The 18,992-nt window shown below is 56.0% G+C and overlaps 5 protein-coding genes across 5 annotated transcripts; 1 reads left to right on the top strand and 4 right to left on the bottom strand.

Annotated features, from left to right (window-relative positions):
* Positions 1–180: 180 nt before the first annotated feature.
* On the bottom strand, positions 181–2,739 carry CDEST_03661 (Putative GNAT domain, Zinc finger, H2C2-type, histone UAS binding, acyl-CoA N-acyltransferase). The gene is made up of 2 exons (XM_062919820.1): positions 2,400–2,739; positions 181–2,193 (listed from the first exon to the last, which is right to left on the bottom strand). The coding sequence occupies exon 2, from the start codon at positions 2,045–2,047 to the stop codon at positions 377–379; it is 1,671 nt and encodes a 556-aa protein (XP_062775871.1). The 5' UTR covers positions 2,048–2,193; positions 2,400–2,739; the 3' UTR covers positions 181–376.
* Positions 2,740–2,952: 213 nt separating this feature from the next.
* On the bottom strand, positions 2,953–4,489 carry CDEST_03660 (Putative small ribosomal subunit protein uS2; the record flags this gene model as incomplete). Its single annotated transcript, XM_062919819.1, has 2 exons — positions 2,953–3,539; positions 3,621–4,489. 2 exons carry the CDS (start codon positions 4,487–4,489, stop codon positions 3,269–3,271), a joined length of 1,140 nt encoding a protein of 379 aa, XP_062775870.1. The 3' UTR covers positions 2,953–3,268.
* Positions 4,490–4,802: 313 nt separating this feature from the next.
* On the bottom strand, positions 4,803–7,850 carry CDEST_03659 (Putative PB1 domain, CBS domain, CBS domain superfamily protein). The gene is made up of 3 exons (XM_062919818.1): positions 7,172–7,850; positions 6,017–6,890; positions 4,803–5,963 (listed from the first exon to the last, which is right to left on the bottom strand). The coding sequence occupies exons 1-3, from the start codon at positions 7,379–7,381 to the stop codon at positions 4,999–5,001; spliced, it is 2,049 nt and encodes a 682-aa protein (XP_062775869.1). The 5' UTR covers positions 7,382–7,850; the 3' UTR covers positions 4,803–4,998.
* A 4,238-nt stretch (positions 7,851–12,088) lies between these two features.
* On the top strand, positions 12,089–15,687 carry CDEST_03658 (Putative Zinc finger C2H2-type). The gene is made up of 3 exons (XM_062919817.1): positions 12,089–12,638; positions 12,695–13,521; positions 13,579–15,687. Exons 2-3 carry the CDS (start codon positions 12,768–12,770, stop codon positions 15,270–15,272), a joined length of 2,448 nt encoding a protein of 815 aa, XP_062775868.1. The 5' UTR covers positions 12,089–12,638; positions 12,695–12,767; the 3' UTR covers positions 15,273–15,687.
* A 746-nt stretch (positions 15,688–16,433) lies between these two features.
* Positions 16,434–18,649, bottom strand: CDEST_03657 (Putative chaperonin TCP-1, chaperonin Cpn60/GroEL/TCP-1 family, groEL-like apical domain superfamily). The gene is made up of 4 exons (XM_062919816.1): positions 18,461–18,649; positions 18,217–18,383; positions 17,842–18,163; positions 16,434–17,790 (listed from the first exon to the last, which is right to left on the bottom strand). Exons 1-4 carry the CDS (start codon positions 18,504–18,506, stop codon positions 16,652–16,654), a joined length of 1,674 nt encoding a protein of 557 aa, XP_062775867.1. The 5' UTR covers positions 18,507–18,649; the 3' UTR covers positions 16,434–16,651.
* Positions 18,650–18,992: the final 343 nt, after the last annotated feature.

Raw genomic sequence — 18,992 nt, 5'->3', positions numbered from 1 at the left:
TCGCTCCAGTCAATGTCCCGCGGAGGTGTCCGTAGTCTCGCAGCCGAACCTAAACAAATTCAATACGAACCCCTCGCAAAGATATTCGTATGATACGTGGAGAACCTCGCCTCTTTCCTCGCACTTGCCGAACCGGTTGGAATTCACAAGACCCCCGACAGCGAGCGCAAAGGAGGCAAAAGCAGCTTGGGAGAAGAAGAAGAAGAAGAAGAAGAAGAAAAACAGGTTCTGTGTGTAGTTACTCTTAGCAATGCTGACATGCCTGCCCGTTGTGTAAAGGTCTAAGAAAAACAAACCCAAGAAAACAAGAACGATATTGCCGCCCCCGACCCATAAGCCCAAAACGCCAAGTAGCCAGACAGGCAAAACCTCACTCTTATCCGTTGATGAATCCTATAGAGTACACGTCCTTATCCTTTCCCTCTCTCTCCTCCATCGACTCATCCCTGTCCTCCCTTCCTCCGTCGTCGTCGTCGTCGTCGTCCTGGTCGATCAGCATGTCCAAGTCACGAGCCACGGCCGCCGCCTCTTCCTCGGCCGCCTCCTCCGCCTCAGTCGCGTTGAGCAGCGCCTGGAAGTCAGTATGGTGCGGGTGGTAATGGTTGTACGGATCGTCGTGCGACGTCGGCGGTGGACCGATAATTTGCGGGTCGATGGGCTGAAAGGATTCGTCTTGTAACATGGGGTTGTGGTGAGGATGACGGGGCAGCGGAGAGGCAGAGGGGTCACGGAGAGTGTGCGACGGCGGTATCGATGAGACTTCGGCGTACGGTGATGATCGCGGCGAGGAGAGGGGAGGCAAGTGGTGATGTTGTAGGGCGAGGATACGATTTGTAGTGCTGACGTCTGCGGTCGAGGGGGGCGGTGTTGATGCAGAAGTATTTGTAAATGAGGGATTTGAAAGTGAAGTAAGTGAGATGGAAGTAGGGGTGTTGGTCGTTGAGGAAGTAGCGGCAGCGGCGGCAGCCGCAGCCGCCCTCCCCCTCGCGCCGCCGTTTCCCCCAGGAGCAGGCATCTTTCCGAGCTCTTTGCACTCGGCACAATTCCTGATGACGTCGCTCACTGTCTCCTTGATGCGGCTCCAGTGATACTTCTCGGCAATGGTGGCCGTCGTCTTGTTGATGCCGCCGTGCTGGGCGACGTGGACCTCGCGGGCGATCTCGTACTGACGGCGCGGGTCGGAGACGACCTCCTTGTCCTTGAGCATCAAACGGTCGCCGTCAAGCAGCTTATAGTGGGTGGCGGCGCTCCGAAGCCTGCTTTTCTCGGCGCGGTCAGCCCCGGCCGGATACTTGCCGTACTTGAGGTAGAACTTGATCTTGTCGAAACGCTCTTCACTCACGAGTTCCTCGGATTCGCCGGGGATGAGATCGCGCCCGTAGATAATGGCGTCGATGAGCTGGCCTGGGTGCGACTTGAGATTGCCGCAGCCCTTGACGCGGCCGATGCGTTTGAAGCCCAAAGCGTCCCAGATCTTGCACGAGGCGACGTTGGTCTCGTAGACGAGGTTGAAGACGGAGTACGTGTATCCAAGCTTGGGCGCCCAGTCGATGTAACATTCACCCATCAGCCGGCCCACGCCGCGGTTGCGCGAGGCGTCGGTGACAAGGAAGCCGGCGTTGCAAACGTGGCTACTACGGCCAGGGTAGTTGGGCTTGATGTAGAAACTGCCCAGACACTCCCGGGACCAGTCCATGTCATTGGCGAGGTCGGTACGCTCGATGTTGCCGAGGAGCATAACGGCGCCGAAGTTCTGGAACCAGTAGGCACCGAACTTGTCGGCAGGCATGGGGTCCATCATCGGGTACGTGTCGCCCCCCTCAATTTCCTTGTTGAGCTGGTCGCTAAGATAGCGCACGAGGGATTGAGGCACCTCATGTTGCGAAGCAAACGGGATGATGGTAGCGATCGTTTGGCGATCTCGGAGTGTCACTTGACGCGGGACGATGTCGACCGGCAACTCCGGCTTGTTCGGGTCTGGATACGGGGGCGCTCCGGAGACACGGTAAATGGTGGGGCTCGCCGGATCATCCAACATGGCCGGCATTTTGTGCGTGCTGACTCGGCGGCGGGATCAGCACCGACCGGAACCTGGTTGCTTGTAAGCGCCGAGAGGGGTCGAAGAGGGGTCGTTGCTGCTGCTGCTGCTGCTGCCGCCGCTGCCGCCGTTCGCAACGAGCCTGGCTATACCGACTTGGCGCCAGATTAAGAGTTAGTCAAAGCATTTCACGTGGTATAGCAGAAACAGAGTAACAGTCGGCGGACTGCACATGACATTTGCTGGCGCGCACTCTTCAACTTCCTTGTCTCAGACCTTCTTTGTTGGTGTATGATATCTGGGAACGGAGGGGGGAGAATGCAGATCTTGATTTATAAGGAAAGGCTGCAAGTAAGCCTACCGAGTCTGGTCTGACGGTCAAGCTCTCCTCGACTGACTAGAGAGAGAAAGGGAGAGGGAGAAAGACAAGCTCCTCGTCGGCCAAAATGCCGATACGGGCTGTCGACAGACAAGTGCAAATGAACGCGGGATGGTGGCTTGCGCTGCACTTGGATACGATCCCAACTGGTACCGCCTTGCGTTTCAGCTTTTGCGATGACACCACAGCTACACCAATGCACGAATGCCTAACCTTGGCGGGGTGTGGTGTGGGAATGCGGAAGCTGCGCTGCGCTGTGCTGTTGCTTGTGCCGTGCTGAAATGTTCGTGGATGATGATTTCTGGACCTCGGGGAGGGGAAATGCGCAGGTGCGAAGTTTTCAACATGGGCTACCAGATGCTGGTGGACTTATGCTTATATAAGCTTTGTGAGCCACAACTGAAGTCCCCCCAAAGCCTCACTGTGGCTGCAGATACCTACCTAGTGCCGACTGACGGTACTAATTGGGATGATGAGTTCGGACGATGATGGCCTTGCTGGTCTCCCACCGGCATCATTCTTATTTTCACAACTGAGAGCGACCACGAGGCCGTCTGTCATTTATCCATCGTCTACGTTCTTCATTTCGGCGTGGGAGCAATTGCTTCTACTCCTCAGAAAGAAAACCTTCCCCAAAGTAGTGACAAACACCCGCCGACAGCAAGGTGCAAATTCTATAATACTGGTACATGTTCATACAACGGTGTATATAGTACAGAGAGGGTGCCTCTCACCCCATCTCCCGATTTTCTGATGTGCCTTTTTTCCCGAGACGAAGACATCCGTTCGCCTCCATCACCGCAACACCACACACACCACACTCATTTCATCCCCCGTCTCCCCTATCGAAGCTACTCGCCGTCGATAGCCTTAGCCCGCTTTACCTGCAACACCTCCAGTAGCTGATGTTCGCCTCCGCGCTGGCCTGCCTCGCCCCCGTGATCCTTCACCCACTGATCGGCCTCCCGCATGTATCGGGTCAGCTCGGCCCGCATGTACCGCGCCGTCTCGGCGGGAGTCTGCCACGCGACCGTGCCGCTCTCCGCGTCCCTGAGGCGCCGCTTCTGGCCCTGCTCGCCCGCACGTCCGAGCACGCCAGCGACGACGGCAACGGATCGGTAGCTGTTCGGGCAAGGTCAGTCAGATGCAGAGTTCTCTCATCGCTAGCTAGCACAGAGATATCAGTGGGAGGACAAAACACACCTGTCGTCGTTGGCCGGAATCGTGTAAGTGACCCAGTCCGGGTTTGCGTCCGAGTCAATGATGCCGATCGTCGGCACGTTCGCCAGGCCGCACTCGTACAGCATGGTGTAGTTCTCACGCGGGTTCAGGCACACCACCAGATCCGGCACCAGCGGCCGGCCAGTCCTCTCCAGTCTCTCGAACCCGCCCAGCTTCACGTCCTTGTGGTCGACAACCTTGACCTCCTTGCCGCGGTTGATCACATCGCGGTTCGTGATGTTGCCCGGGGTCCACTTGGTGAAGAGGTGGCATCCGCCCGCGAGACTGGCCGCCTTGGTGACAATCTCCATCTGGCCCTTCCTCGTGCCAACGAACAGAATCAGGCCGCCACGGTACGCCACCTCCTCGACGACCCTTGCGGCGCGACGCAGGTGCGCGGCCGTCGTCTCAAGGGAGATGATGTGGATGCCCTGCCTGACACCGTATATGTACCGCGCGTTCGCCGGGTTCCACAACGACGTGTGATGACCCATGTGCGTCTGCGACGCCATCAGCAGCTCGAGCGTGATGTCCTTGGCCGCGGGCGGATTTTCGATGAGGGACGACGGCACGTAAGCGCGCTCGACGACGGAGCCGAGGTGTGCCGTCGCCTTCTGCACGCGGCGGAACCCGTCGTACGCCTTGCGGATAGCCTTGCCATCCTGCAGCTGGCGGAGATGTGCCTGCCGCGGGTCTTCTGAGATTTGGCTAAGTGCCGCCTCCTCGTTGAGGCTGTCAAGTTGTTCGGGGGTCAGGCCGACGAGGGAGGAGGTGGTGATGGCGCGGTGGCATGATCGGGCGACTGGCGCCACGAGGGCTCTGCGGCCTGCACGGGAGAGAACAGTCAACATGGTGTCAATTGATCAAAGATCACAGAAAAAAAACATACCATGCCGGCTGACTATACTTCTGACAATCATTTTTTGTCGGCAGCGGCGAGGTGCGGGTGAGTGTGGTTTCCGCTGCAGGACGGAAAGTCGTCGGGAACAATTTTTGGAGCTTTCGGGGGAAGCTGAACGGAAGTATCCGCCCCGGCCCTCGCTGGTTGGAGTGCCGATTAGGTAAGCCAGCCACTTGACAGCAATCACTTATAATGGATGCAAGACGACGTCCGCGTGCACGAATGGAGCATTTTGAATTGCCAGGCTTGCTAATATTCTTCTGGCAGGACTCTAGAATTCATAGTATGGGGCATTTTGGTTTCGCAAACTGATGATGTACGGTGGATTAATTAACGTCGGGGTACTCAGTCTAATAAAGACAACAATACTCGATACATATCTACAATGCTTCGCCAATGACTCTCGTAAAGTCATGAATGAGATCCTCCTCTTCCGGCGTCCCTCTCTCTAGACATGCCTTACCTGCTGGTCAAGCGCGAGATGGTGAAGACACCAACAATGACAACCGCCAACGTCACGATGGCGCCGGGCAGCAGCAGCTCGTTGGGGACGCCGGCGATAACCTGTTCCGGCTCGGGCGTGTGCTTCGCGCGGCGCGACCGACGCACGTGGGACACATCGTCGTCTTCATCCTCCGCCTCATCATCCTCGTCGTCGTACGCTCGCCTCCGGCGCAGGTCTGGGGTGGCGGAAATGGGAGGAGTGGGAAGGGCAATTGTCTCAATGGTGGGAGGCGCAGCAGAAACAGGAGGCTTCTCGGGGTCGTGAACGAAGAGGTCGACCTTTTCCCTGCGACCTTGACGGGCAAGCAGAATAGACTCGAGGAGATCGTTGTCCGTTGTGATCGAGACCGAGTCGCCCTCGTCATCGAGGTAGCTGAGCGCGAAACCACCCGAAATCTTGCCTTCCTCAACGGTGGGGGCACCACCAATAGCATCCACCTCACTTCCCAGCTTGGCCAGCACGTTAGTGACCATGGCTGCAATGCCCTGGGAGGCGATGACTTGCAGACGGTGCACACGTCCGGACGGGGCCTTGAACTTAAAGGGGAAGGGCAGCTCGGCGGGAGATTGTTGGGCCGGGCTGTTGCCGGTGACTGCGGAACGCGGCGGCGACTCGATACCGACGTGGGACGCTGAGTCGCCAGGGGCGACGCTGTCACCGATACGCTCACGAGAAATGTCGGGGGACATGATGCGGGAGCCGAGGTTTGTGTGGTGGGTATGGCTGCCCTCGCCGGACATCAAGGATTCAGTGCCGTCGTCGAGCGAAAGCCAGAATTTGTTCCATGCGGGTCCTTCGCTGTCCGAGGTGGACATGGTGTTGATTTGCTCGAGGGTAGCGTAGGTGAGCTTGAGGACGTCGACCATGCCAACGATCTCGCCGCCATCGTTCATGACAGGGAGGTTGAGGTAGTGGCCGTCTAGATACAGGTTAGCTGTTGGTCCTCTCGTGTTTTTCTTAGGCGACACATACCGTGCATCTTGCGCAAAGCAGCCTGGATGCTCATGTCCATAGGAGCAAAGTCGGGGTGAGGGGTCATGACGCGAACGACGCTGCAGGTCGCGGGGTCCAAGCCGGGGGCAATGACGCGGAGGACAACGTCCTTGCTGGTAAAGATGCCAGTGATAGCACCCTGGTCCTGCACGAGGACGGCGGTCGTACGGTTCTCCTTCATCATCTGCGCAGCCTCCTTGACCGAGGTCCGGACGCTCACCGTCGTCGGGGGCCGGCCGTCGAGGACAGACTCAAGAGTGGGACCGGACATCTTGGAGCGCAGAGCCTCGACGTACTGGATGATCTGCTGAGGTTGACTCGTGCCGAGCTCGGACTGCACACCCTCGAGGGCGTCGTACAGGCGTCGCGAGGACGAGTAGGCACGCTCCAGCTTCTCCATGGCGTCGTAGAAACACTTTGTAATATCGAGAATGCCCGAAATGTCCTGGTTCTCGTCCATAACAGGCAGGTGACGGAAACCCTTGCGGACCATGAGGTCAAGGGCATCGGTGGCGCTCGTGTCGGTGCGGGCGCAGAGGGGGTTCTTGGTCATGATCTCGGCGATGGTGATGTGGTTCGGCTTCTGACCGGCGCCGACGACGCGGAAGGCCAGGTCCTTGGCGGTGAAGATGCCGGCGATACGGTCATCGTCATCGGTAACGAGCACGCAGTCCTCGCGTTTTGCGGCCATAAGCTGAGCGGCCTCGGCAACGGTGGTGCCGGGCTTGATCTGCAGAGCCTGGCTCGGTTTCAGGGCAAGAACGGTGCCGGGCGGGGCCTTGCGCGAGTGACGCGCTCGGCTCGTGAGGTGCTTCTTCTTGGAGAGGTCGCTCTCCATCTTCTTGCGGATTGCCTTGACGTAGTAGTCAGTATCCATCGTGTCGAGCATTCTGGCCCTTTCGAGCTCGCCGTAGGTAAGTCTGCCCATCTGAGCTGGGTCGGTCGGGTGGATGGGTTCGGGAAGTCGACGAGGGACGACAAGTGTATTGTCACGGTCGCAGATTCGACAACGACGACGACGACACAAAGGATAGAGAGACGATGCTCACTTTTCCCCAAGAAGTCCGGGGAGGGGGGAAGGGAGGCTAAGAGGCAATCATCGCGGGGCAATAGTAGAAAAAAAAGCGATCATACCTCATCTCTCTTGGTCTGCTTCTGACGGCTCGCGCTGAGTCCCGATCCACCAACTTCGCTCTGCGTAGGCTGGGTCTCCAGAACAGGGCGAGGAATGCCAGAAGCGGCGCCAGGGACAGCAGAGCCGGTGACCGAGGGGCTCTGGGTGAAGGGGATGCCTCCACGGGCCTGGCCGCGATTGGGCGTGCCTCTCAGGGTGTTGCCTGACATTGCATGAACTTGTCAGATTGCAATATGAGAGGTGTTGATGCGAGGTTGCTGTTATTTTTTTTATTTTTTATTTGGCCCGCTGGTTGGTTGGACAGTCGGTTGGAGAGAGCGGGTGCCGAGGGCGACGCGTGCGAGAAGTGAGTCGGGGAGTCGGGGGCGGTGTCAAGTTGTGAAAGGTAAAATTGTCGCCAGCGGCCAGTCTCGAGTTGAGTTTTGCAGACCCGGCAGAGGAAGGGATAGAGATGAAGAAGAATGAGGATGAGGAGGGACAAAGAAAGACCAACAAAGGATCACCCGCAGGAGGGAAGACAGATGTATCCAATGGTGCCTTGGGTATGCGTGGTCTGGAATGGTATCTCTGTACCCGTTGCAAAGAGCTGGGAGTGTTTGTTGCCTCTAGTGCTTAGACCAAGATGATATTGACGGTCGGAAAAGATGGGAGGAATTGTTTCTGGGTCGGGGGTCGGGCCAGTTATTTCCAGGTCCAAGGGTCAGGGTCAAGCAAGGTCCAGTCTAGTCCAGCAGCTGATGTGGTCATGGGGGTTGGAGATTGGGGGGTTTATTCTGCTGTCCGATGTACACACTGCACCACAACCGATCAGTGACAGCAGCCAGCTAACGCGGATAGGAGGAGCCCCCCAGGAGGAGAAGGGGGAAAAGCATAGGAAAAAAGAAAAGAAAAGATAACCCCGGTTGTCAAGGTGACAGGGGACGCGGTGCACAGATCAGCATCGGCACCTGTAGTCGTGTCCGAAGCCAATCATTTTTCTCGTCCACCTGCGAGAACCCACTTGATCGGTCCCTGAAGCTCCCGAGCCTTTTCGTATCCTTCTTATTTTGTTTTATTCGCGTCAATTTATTCCTTTTCTAATATAATCCGTCTGAAAATGACTTCATATCCGTTGTGAGCCGCAGAGATGCGACACGTTTTGTTCAGCCCAACAACTCGCCCTAGTTGCTGTGGTGCTTGCCTGTCACTCTTCTGGTGTGTCGGGTCAGTAGAAACTCAATTCCAGCACGAAACTCCAAATGAACGGTCAGCCAAATAATACTCTTTGCACGTGAAAAGAAGGAGAGATAAAAGGCCCCGGCCCCCTCCCTGGCATGAACCCAACCCAGCGGCGGCGGTGAAGACCTGCTCTACTGTACGAACCACGCGGTAGCCAGCAGCAGCAGCCTCTGAACAAGACAGCCGAACCCTGTCAGGTCAAGGTTGATTGCCTGTCATCTGATGTCGGCAGCCAGTGTTTCCTCCCGACTCTTCTCATTCATATTTCGTTTTTGGTGCCCGCTTCCGTCAGTCGTCGCGTTGCCTGATAAACCGTGTGCTTCCAATGGACCATGTCATCATCGGCCTATTCTTACACCACTGCCTTCCGCTTCTTTACCAACTAACATCGTTATCTCTTGCCCACACGACAGTTGATTACAAGCCAGCCCATCGCCTCGAGGTTGCCCGCACTCGTACACAATATCGCAGAACCGCTTTATGTGCCTACAGTGTGCACATCCCCCCCCCCGACCCCCGTCCCAAAGGTGCGGGTCTTGCCGTCCCCTTTTTAGCCTCACCTGAGAAGCCAATATCGCCTGACTCTCTTTTTTCTAATTGGCGTGCCTGGTTGTGTGAAAATTTGCCTCGGGATCCAGTGCGTGTCCCGGGCCATCGCATCCCATCGTCCTTGGCTGGTTTTCACGTGGTCGCGTTCATGTTTCTGGAAGCTAGGACCCGGCTTGTAAACTTCATCCCCGGTGATGACTCCTCCGATCTTGCCGACTCGGCCCGGAAATCCCACCGGCTCCGAAGGAGACAGACGGGGTCCGTTACTCCAACACTTCCACCATCGCACCCTGGCGGTTATGATTCATACCCGCAACCCGATGCCACAATGACATTGTCATCATTTTCACATTTGGCAGCCACTTGGTGGCATCTCGAGCTCCGTCCCGGTGACTGGTATCAAATTCTGGAGAGCTTGGAGGGGGGCCGGGGGAGAGTGTCGGACTGGCATATAGAGGCTAACGTTGTAGCTGACGTTGCCCTTACTCATGTCGGTTTGTTCATCAGGTCTGAAGGGCAATTCACTGGTCAGATATAGCTGCCAACGTGATTTCGTGAAAAGGTGTTGAAAGCTGCGTGATGGTCTTGACATGCCGTTGTCGTGACCATCCGCCCGCCATCCATGAACAGATGTGAAGGCAACCGACAATGAGAATTGGCCATCCATACATCTCACATCTCGGCCGCGTTGTTTCTGGCATGCTGGGTGGACAGTAACACACACAATGCCTAGCATTTAGAGGGCTACGCATGCGCTTGCACGTTGTAGGTTCATTCCCTCGTTGTGCTGCAGATCTTCATAGACGCCTCTCTCCACACCAATGTTGAGAGGAAGTGAAAACGATGTGAACTTGCCCTGGGACAGGTTTGATCTGCCCGTGTCACCGGGACATCCCGCAGCACGTCCGTGGCGGTGTGATGGGTAAAGAGTCATCTTGGTCGCCGACTGGTGGCGCAAGTCGCCCGAGGCGCCGTCTGCTTTCTGGGCACAGGCCGACGATGACATGAGAGCCCAATTCTCCTCACGTTTACCCTGACTCGGAATATCACGAGACAAACGAATCTCTCGTAGCTTTCTAAACATCATCTCTACGACCTACTCGCCCCCAGAACAGTCAACCTACACGGTTTGGGTACCGCCATCCCCCAAAAGCTACTACTCATTCGCATTGACGACAACTATTCTCGAACGCTGCCCAAGGCTGTCACATCTGCTGAAGGGCAAGCCATGCTTGTCGAAAAGTTTTTCGGCCCTGAATGGTTATCGCTGCCGCCCTTTAAGAGGCTTGTCCTGGATCTAGCACTGGCAGACACATTCGGGATGATCCTTCAGTGCAATGGATGAGAAGACTCGTCAACTTGTCCCCTGTAGCTGAAGTCCAATGAGGCCACAGCCATCGAGGCGAACTTGCCCAACAAGGAGTCAATCGCAGCACCTCTTGAGAGGGCTGAATCGTCATCGCTCAAGATTATCGTCAAAGGCTGGTAAACACCTTTCCCTTTGCCGCTGTGATCTATGACGCCCATACTCTGTATGACGAGGGTTGCAGGTCGGTTTAGAGATGGTATCTGCAAAGCCAACGTTGTCGTAAGAAGCAACTCTTTGTAGTGGCTATCCATTTCGTATGCACTAAATGGTTGGTCTCAAGATGACAAGGCTCTGCAGCGCGGACGATACGAACCTCGCATAGATGTTGGAGGACAGTCGGCCGACGTTTTCCTATGAATACATCGGTCAATGACAGCATGCGACAAATCATTCTTACCAGCGCTGTTCAGTTAAGTGTGTCTTCGAGTCTGTCAAGGCTACGACTCCGGTCGTAGACGATGACTAAACGATTTGCAAGACTGGGGCGCGCGAGGATAACAATCGAAGTACGAAAAGGAGATGATGATTGTCCTGCAGTGTCGTTCTTTGGAAACAAGCTGTCTCAAGGCAGGGATAGCGGGCGAGGGAGAGTGAAACATTGACTTGACCGTGTGGCTGCACCAGCGCACGACGGCAGTGCGCCGCCGATAGTGTGTGGTTGGCAGCGGTGGTGAGGTGACACAGCGCAGTTAAGTTTCCGTCGGTTGGCCTCCTCCACAAGTCCGGTTGCCGGGGTTGTAAGATCGGTGCGACAGTGATGGAATCGAACTGGGTGTTGGGTTGGAAAGACCGGGAGCACGTCCTTGATTTGGTTCATGACTGCGGAGACGGGAATTATTTTTTCTTCGCGATCTGAGGCGAGCGGGGGGGATGTGATGTGTTTGTTTCGTGCCCACTTTGCCCAGGTCAGATAACGACGACAGGGCCGACAAGACGGCGACACGACGACATTGTTGCGGTGTACATGTAAGCGTAGTCGAGGCTGTCGGCGCCAGGCATTGGCATCCGACGTGGATGCTGCTGCAAACTCTGATCGTCCATCCATTCGTCTATGGAGATTTGAGTCCTTCGGTGTAGTGTATATTGACTGATTGTCGCCTAGGGATCCGGAGACCGGAAAAGACAAACGACAAAATAGGTGTAAGATCGAAATTGGTTTTGAGCAAAGAATATCCATATCGGACTTGAAGAAACCTGGCCGACGACGATGCGACCACGCCTGGAACCGCAAGCGGCAGGGTGCAGGGCGCCGGGCCAGGAAGTCCTTGTCGCAAGACGACATGTTTTAGAGCGTGTTGACGATGGTGGAGGACCAGCAAGGGAACCGGGACAAGGAATCCACAATGACGGGATCCAATCCATGCCGGGCAGCTCCCGCCAGGCTTGGAGGGTCAGCTCGAGCGTGGGAGCAACGATGGATGGACGGGAAGGAGAGAGAGGAAGATGTCGATGTAGACTTGTGGAGGTCGAACCAAAGATACAGTGGTACCTACCATGATTATGCGTGCTTACCTTCCTTGGGTATCCATACTCGGAGGTATCTCCAAGTAGTGTAAAGTGCTGTAAGAGACATGCAAGGTACTTCTTGCACCGTAGCGCCCTGGCACCGCCGTCTGTTGGCTTAGAGGCCCAGCACACTGTTGCAGGCGCAAAGTGCAGGCGCAAGCTCCCTCCGTTGCTGTGGAGACCATGTCAACAAAGCCCATGACGCCTTGGTAACCAGCGTCAGCCCGTCGCATCGTCTCGACGCAGATGGTTTCCTTAGTTACAGCACTTGGAACTCTTCGTCCCCTCCACCTTTCTTTTCACCCCCAAGGCCTGAGCTCCCTCCCCCCTCCTCGCCTCCTCCTCCCCTTGCCTAGTCTGTATCTGTTCGACTGCCAGTATCCGTACTCCTCCTCCTTCTTCTACTACTACTACTCCTACCCACCCCGAACAACTCCAGAGTGGAATCTTGAATTTCCTCCCCTCCCCTCCCGTCAAATCCACTACCTACCGTAGGAAGATAACCTCCTCCTCTACCCATCTGTTGCGATTACGCAAACCACCACTTCCTCCCTCCACCACAAACCACAGCCTCTACTACTCGCCTCTCGACAAGATCTAACAAGGAGCTTGTTGTGAAGTACACAAAACATTGCTTGTTGCCATTGACAATTTCACCTTTGCCTAGGTAGAGAGCACGCTCTCGAAGCTCTCTTAACTTCTCACCTCGCCTGAACAGGGCGTACATATCAGATACCATCTGTTTAACCCGCAAAGTCGATCTCGACTGAGCACAACTTCCCTTTCCCCCTCTTAGCCCGGCAGCTCTGCTTGCGCTGCGTGAGGTAAGTCGTCGGCTCCTCACCATTTTCATCACCAAATGCCAACTTACACGCTGCAGTTTCGGACCCATAGGTTCCCTTTGACAATAACCGACCGACGACAATCCCTTCCGGACTCGACCTTGCGACACAATGCTGTCCAATAACCCCCCTACCAGCCATCTTCATGCCCGTCACAGAGCGCATCGACGCCAAAATTCGACTCCGACGGCATTTGATGCAGTGAAGATCCAGCCCTTGCCCCAAAATGTCCAGCGTCAACGAGCTCTCGGCCACCGCCGCGGCCTCAGCCTGGACACAAGACGGCAGGACTTTGCTACGGTAAGTATGACTACTAACAACACAGGACTAGCACAACCGCAGCATGTACTGCGAGAAGCGCAGCAGCAACGCATCCAAGCACGCCCGGGCCCCCGCCAGCAGGCACACCTTCGACAACACTCACAACAACAAATTCACCAACACCAGCAGATGTTCATGGCCGCCGGCGACCATGAAAACTACCTCGTGTCCCCCCATGGCACCCCCCACGCTCAGCGCTTCGATGCTTCAGGCTTCGATTCATCCCCCATACAGTACAGCCAGTATGGCAGCCAGATGAACGGCGTCGTGGCCAAGAATCAACAGCCCTTTACAGGCACCATGGGAGGAGGCAGCAAGGACTTTGAGCTCTTTGCATCCGACAGCGCCCTCTCGACCCCGTCTTTCATGAACTTTGGCGACACTCCCGGAACCCCCCAGGGCTGGATCTCTGAGGGCGAAACCGCCAGCACAAGGCGCTCTTCGAGGAGGATCAGCAACGGCATCATGGACAGAGTCGCCAAGTTCGAGACCATGGGCATGGAGATGCAACGACCCATGACACCACCTCATCAGGATGCAACAAGTATATCGCCCCCCCGAAAACTCACCTTCTTTGGCTCACTCACTTACGCGACGTCAGACTACTTCCCCCCTACACCAATGGAGACCCCCCATGACAGGGCCGTGAAGCACGAGCCCATGTCTACAAGGCCAACTCGCTTCGCCGAGGGCTATGATGAGTCCATGGAGGAGACGCTGAAGCCTGTCAGACGGACGAACCAGCGCGCCCAGAATATCTTTGAGGACTTGCGGAGACAGTCTGAGCAGAACGTCCTCCCCGGATCTCAGGAGGCTTCTCAAATACCCGATGGCGTTTACGACCACGTGGTGCCCACGCCGGACTTCATGAACATGAATAACTTCAACAACGAATTCCTGAAGATCCAGGGTGGTTATGAAGGCCTCTCCGATGATGTCCAGGTTCACTCCGACATGTCTCAACAGTCAACTCCCCACACGCCTCTCATGAACTTCCACAGCGTATTCGACAACAGGCCCGATCTCCACCACCCCAACATGACAATTGGTTCTGTCTCTCCTAGCAGATCCTTCGACGACAGGTCCTTTGACGACAGATCCTTTGACGATTCCCGCCGCTCCTCGCCCCACCGTCGTACCGAGTCCCTCGCCAGCATCGCTAGCGCCGCCAGCATCGCGAGCATCAACATTGAGGAAACCAAGACCGAGACCGGCGTCACACTCGACGAAATCGCAATGTACATTTCAGGACCGGACCCCATTGACAGCAAGTGGACTTGCGTGTACGAGGACTGCGGCAAGAAGTTTGGGCGCAAGGAAAACATCAAGTCCCATGTCCAGACGCATCTCAACGATCGACAGTACCAGTGCCCTACTTGCAAGAAGTGCTTCGTTCGCCAGCACGACTTGAAGCGCCATGCCAAGATCCACACCGGTATCAAGCCCTACCCTTGCGAATGCGGCAATAGCTTCGCCCGGCACGACGCCCTCACCCGCCATCGTCAGCGCGGCATGTGCATTGGAGCGTTCGATGGCATTGTGAAGAAGGTCGTCAAGCGTGGTCGCCCCCGCAAGCACCGTCCCGAGATGGACGAGCGCGTCAACAAGTCGGCTCGCACGAGAACCAAGAACCAGTCCACCGCCTCCACCTCGTCGCAATCTGGTTACTCGGACAGCTCTGCAGCTAACTCGCCGGAAAACGACTACAACATGATGTCAGACGACCAGTTTGGAATGGGCGGGATCAGCATCGAGCGACGGGGAATTGACATGCCTCTCCAAATCACCACAGTTTCATCCGCACCAATGCCTTCATCGCCGCCTCGGGTTCACCGGGAACTGCGGGAGTTGCACCTGCAGTCATCCCCGGCCGCGAGCCACAATTCCGGATACGTGTCTCCCGAGGCCCTCATGGAGGCACCCATTTCGTTGCCCCAGCAACCCGAGTCACCAGCCAAGAGCGAGTACAACACCCCGCCGGAACTTTCCCAGTCATCGTCCCCGCCGCCCAACCAATTCTTCGACGCCGAGCCCAACCACTCGGGCTTCAGTGATGATTCACTGCTCGCTGGAATGAGAGGCAACCCGGGTACTGTTGGCAACACTAGTATCTCGACCCTGGGCCTGGGCGAAGCTGACGATGAGCTTCTCATGAAGGCCTTCACGACCGAGGAAGGAATGGTCCAGTTCGACCGCGACCCGAGCATGCTCATGATGAGCAAATTTGACGAGGAATTCGACGATGCAGTCAACATGTTCACCAACAACGACGACGTTTTCTTCGGCAGCTCATAACAAAGCAGGGTAGTTGATTTCCTTTGGCGAAATGGTCTTGTTCAAATGGTGCTACTAGATGATGTTACGGCTTCCTCATTTCGGCAAGGTGTACATTATGACGCTTTACGCTTGCTTGTGCTTCAGTGTGGGCACTTCCTCTGCCGACCATGTAATGACGACGATTTCTTGCGACGCACTTGCTCGCTGGACGGATGTACAACTATGGAGGGTATCAAAATGGTTCGGTTTACGGATAATTCGGTATTGGCTTTTGGTTCTTCGGCGATCAGCGGCGGTTTGGAGTTTGATAACAGTCATGGAATGGGCTCGATTTTGGCGAAGGCAACCAAGTGCGCCTTTTTGCCACGATTGGGCCCCGGGTTACGAGATAGAAGAGATACGACGAATCGAATTTGGGATGGAGTTCACCTTGCTTACCTGTTACCTTCTGTGACTCTTGCTTTTTCTCGAAAACTGCTCTCGACGTATGTGATTGCTTGATCCCCTCCCCAGTGACACTCGCATCACATTCCAGAGTAATGCAGAATCGTCATGGGCCTCCTGCATGTGACCTTAAGAATCCGCGGCAAGGAATGCAAAACATCTTCAGCAAAGGTGGCGAAGCAGACCGGTCTCGTCAAGTGTGTTAGCTCGGGGGAGGGGGAGCCTTCTTCGTTCCAGTCGTGGCCCCTCGCAACGGCAGTAGAATGAATGCGGCGAGAAGAAACTAGCGGAGAGGAGGGGGAGACGATGCTGAAAAGGGGAACAGGTGCGAACCGGCTTGTTCTCGGTGCGCCTTCCGATGGGCAAAAGGAAGTCTCGTGGTCTGCCTTCAAGTATGCCATGAATGAGCTAGGTTGGTCTAAGACTTGGTCTCGATGCCATGGAAAGTATAGATTGCCCACAGATAGGGGTTTGGCCGTTGCTATTCCAGCTGGGTGAGGGAGAGGGTTGGGGTGCTGCATGGACCGGGAGGAACGGAAGACGAAGCAGTGCCGGTCCCGTAACTGAATCAACCCGGCGGAGATCGGCGTTGTCGGTGCCCAATGAATGACTCAGCATGCCATACCTTACCTTCACTACATTCTCAAGCACCACCGAGAGACAGCATCGATGAAGGACCATTTCCAGTTCATCTCCCTGTAACTAGCTAACTCACAACCGTTTATGCCCCGGCAGAATAGGGAAACATGTCAAGACACAGCAGAAAGAATGATGTGCATCAGGGAATAGGCCCTTCGTGACAAGCGACAAATGACACTGTCTATTCGGACTTCTGAAAGCCAAAAACCCCCCTGTGGGGGAACCAGTTCTAGGTATCATACAGACGCCATTCATCGATTCCTTTATTTTTGATTCCCTTTTTGTTCATTCATTTCCCCGTCATGACCATCTTTTTACCGACGAGGCATGCCCCGTCCTCTGCCTCTCAGAGCGCGCTGGGCGGCGCCGGGAGGAAGCTGCTGGCCAGGGGCCTGGGGCTGCTGGCTCTCCTCGTTGCGGATCGTCTCGTCGACGCCGAGGATGAGGCAACTGGCCTCAGTCGCGGCCTGGATTGCGTTAATCTTAACCAGCGCCGGCTCCCAGACGAAGCGCTCCATCATGTCGGCGACGCCCTCGTTGGTAAAGTCGACACCGGCCCAGGTGCTGCCCTTCCGGTGCTCCACGCGCAGCTTGTTGAGGATGTCAGTCGCGTCAAAGCCGGCGTTGTCGCAGAGCTGGCGCGGGATGATTTCGAGGGCCTTAGCGAAGCTCTTGATGATAGCCTGCTGCTTGTGAGGGATGTTCTTGTCGGCGAACTGGTGGAGGTAGGCGGAGACCTCCATCTCGGCGGCACCGCCACCGCCAACGATGGTGTGGTTCTTGATGGCCCGCTTGACGATCATGATGGCGTCGTGCAACGAGCGCTCGACCTCGGCGATGAATTGCTCGGCACCACCGCGGAGGACGAGTGTGCAGGTCTTGGCCTCGGAGCAGCCCTCGAAGAAGTTGAAGCGCTCGCCACCGATCTGGCGCTCGTCGAAGCTGCCGCAGGTGCCCAGGTGCTCCGCCAGGATATCTGAGCATGTTGACTGGACAGTCGCGCCGGTAGCTTGGACCACGCGCTCCATGTCCTCGGAGGCAACGCGGCCAGCGCAGAAAATGTCGCGGTCGGCGAAGTACTGCGTAGCCAGATCACCGATGGGCAACTTGCTGAGCACGACCTTGGCGCCCGTGTTGTGGATCGCCTCCAACTTCTTGTAAATAATCTGCCATTCCGCATCGACAACGGCCTGGTAGTCCGACACCTGCTCGACGCGGACCTCGGCGTTGTCCTTCTCGGCCTTGAGCTCCAACTCGACGTTCAAGCAGACGATCTTGGGCTTCTCGAAAGACTTGGGTTGTTGCTCGAATCCAGCGTAGGAGAAGGTCTTCTTGAATGCGACACCGTTGACGAATAGCGACTCGGTGAGGGAACCACCGGGGATCTTCTTGACGCCGATCAACTTCTCGTTCAGGTCGTCCTGGTCCAAGGACAAGACGGCGTCCACGACCACTGCGGATGATTAGCAAATGTCAACCCGTGAAGAAGTGCATATTCCCATACTCTTTGTGAAGAACTCCGTGTTGCGCTTGATCAGCTTGCTCGTCATGGCTGTGCCGGCAAGCTTACTGAGGGTCTCTCTCCTGTTGCTCTCGTTGGTGTCGATAGCAATCTCCTTGATCTTGTTGACAGCCATCATCGATGCCCTCCGCAGGCCCTTGATGATGACCTGAGAGCTGACGCCCTGCTCTACGTGCTCCTTAATCTCCTTCAGGATCTCTCCGGCCAGAACGACAACGGACGTTGTGCCGTCGCCGACCTCAGCGTCTTGTGATCTCGCGATATCGACAAGAATTCGGGCTGCGGGGTGAACGATGTCGAGGAGCTATAACGCGTCAGTAGACTGCCCTTGAACTCCTGTCGTTCGCGCCTTCCCACCTTCATAACGGTGGCACCGTCGTTGGTGATGGTTTGCCTGCCGTTGGCATCGACCATCAAGAGATCGCCGCCATAAGGACCAAGGGTGGACTTGATCGTGGCTTGGACTGCCAAGCATGCATTGATGTTGGAGACGATCTGACCCTTGCCCTGGGAGGTATCGGTTCCTGCGCAAAAGACAACAGTCCGTCAGTCATGGTTCCTTGGTCGGCTAGGGGAGGAACAAGGCGGTGGGGTAACGGACCTTCCTTCAGGACAATGATGGTCGGGGTCTGGCCTCCGAACGACATTTTGGATATTTTTTCTTGAACGACGAGTACAGCAGTGGGAGATTCGCTCGGCGGGATGTTTGAGTTTCGTGTGTCGTCGCGCAGGAGAAGGCTGTACTTGTGCTGTTCGTGGCCCAAGAAGCTTCTGGAGCTCCAAAAAATTATTGCAGCCTTTCGTGATGTCCGCCGGGCACGGACCAGTCTGTTGTTGCCTTAGCTGAGCGAGCTTATGTAATTGAGGAGGGGTAGGTCCTGCTCTGGACCCCTGTCAGCATCCCCGCCTAAACCCAGGTGCAGACTCAACATCAACATCAACGTCTAATTACATTACACTACAGCTACCTGTTGCGTTACATAACCTCGAGATCCCGCCCTAAATATTGCTGTGTCATTTGCACCGTCTCAAGCTATGGGGTATTCGACGTTATGCGCTACAATCATAGCACAACCACACCTTTGATGCATAGAGAATAGCATGCGTTCTTATACGAGGTCAGCAGTCTTCCC

This window comes from Colletotrichum destructivum, chromosome 2, assembly GCF_034447905.1.
Source record: "Colletotrichum destructivum chromosome 2, complete sequence".
Classification (NCBI taxonomy): domain Eukaryota; kingdom Fungi; phylum Ascomycota; class Sordariomycetes; order Glomerellales; family Glomerellaceae; genus Colletotrichum; species Colletotrichum destructivum.
This window is presented reverse-complemented; position numbering and strand designations above follow the sequence as displayed.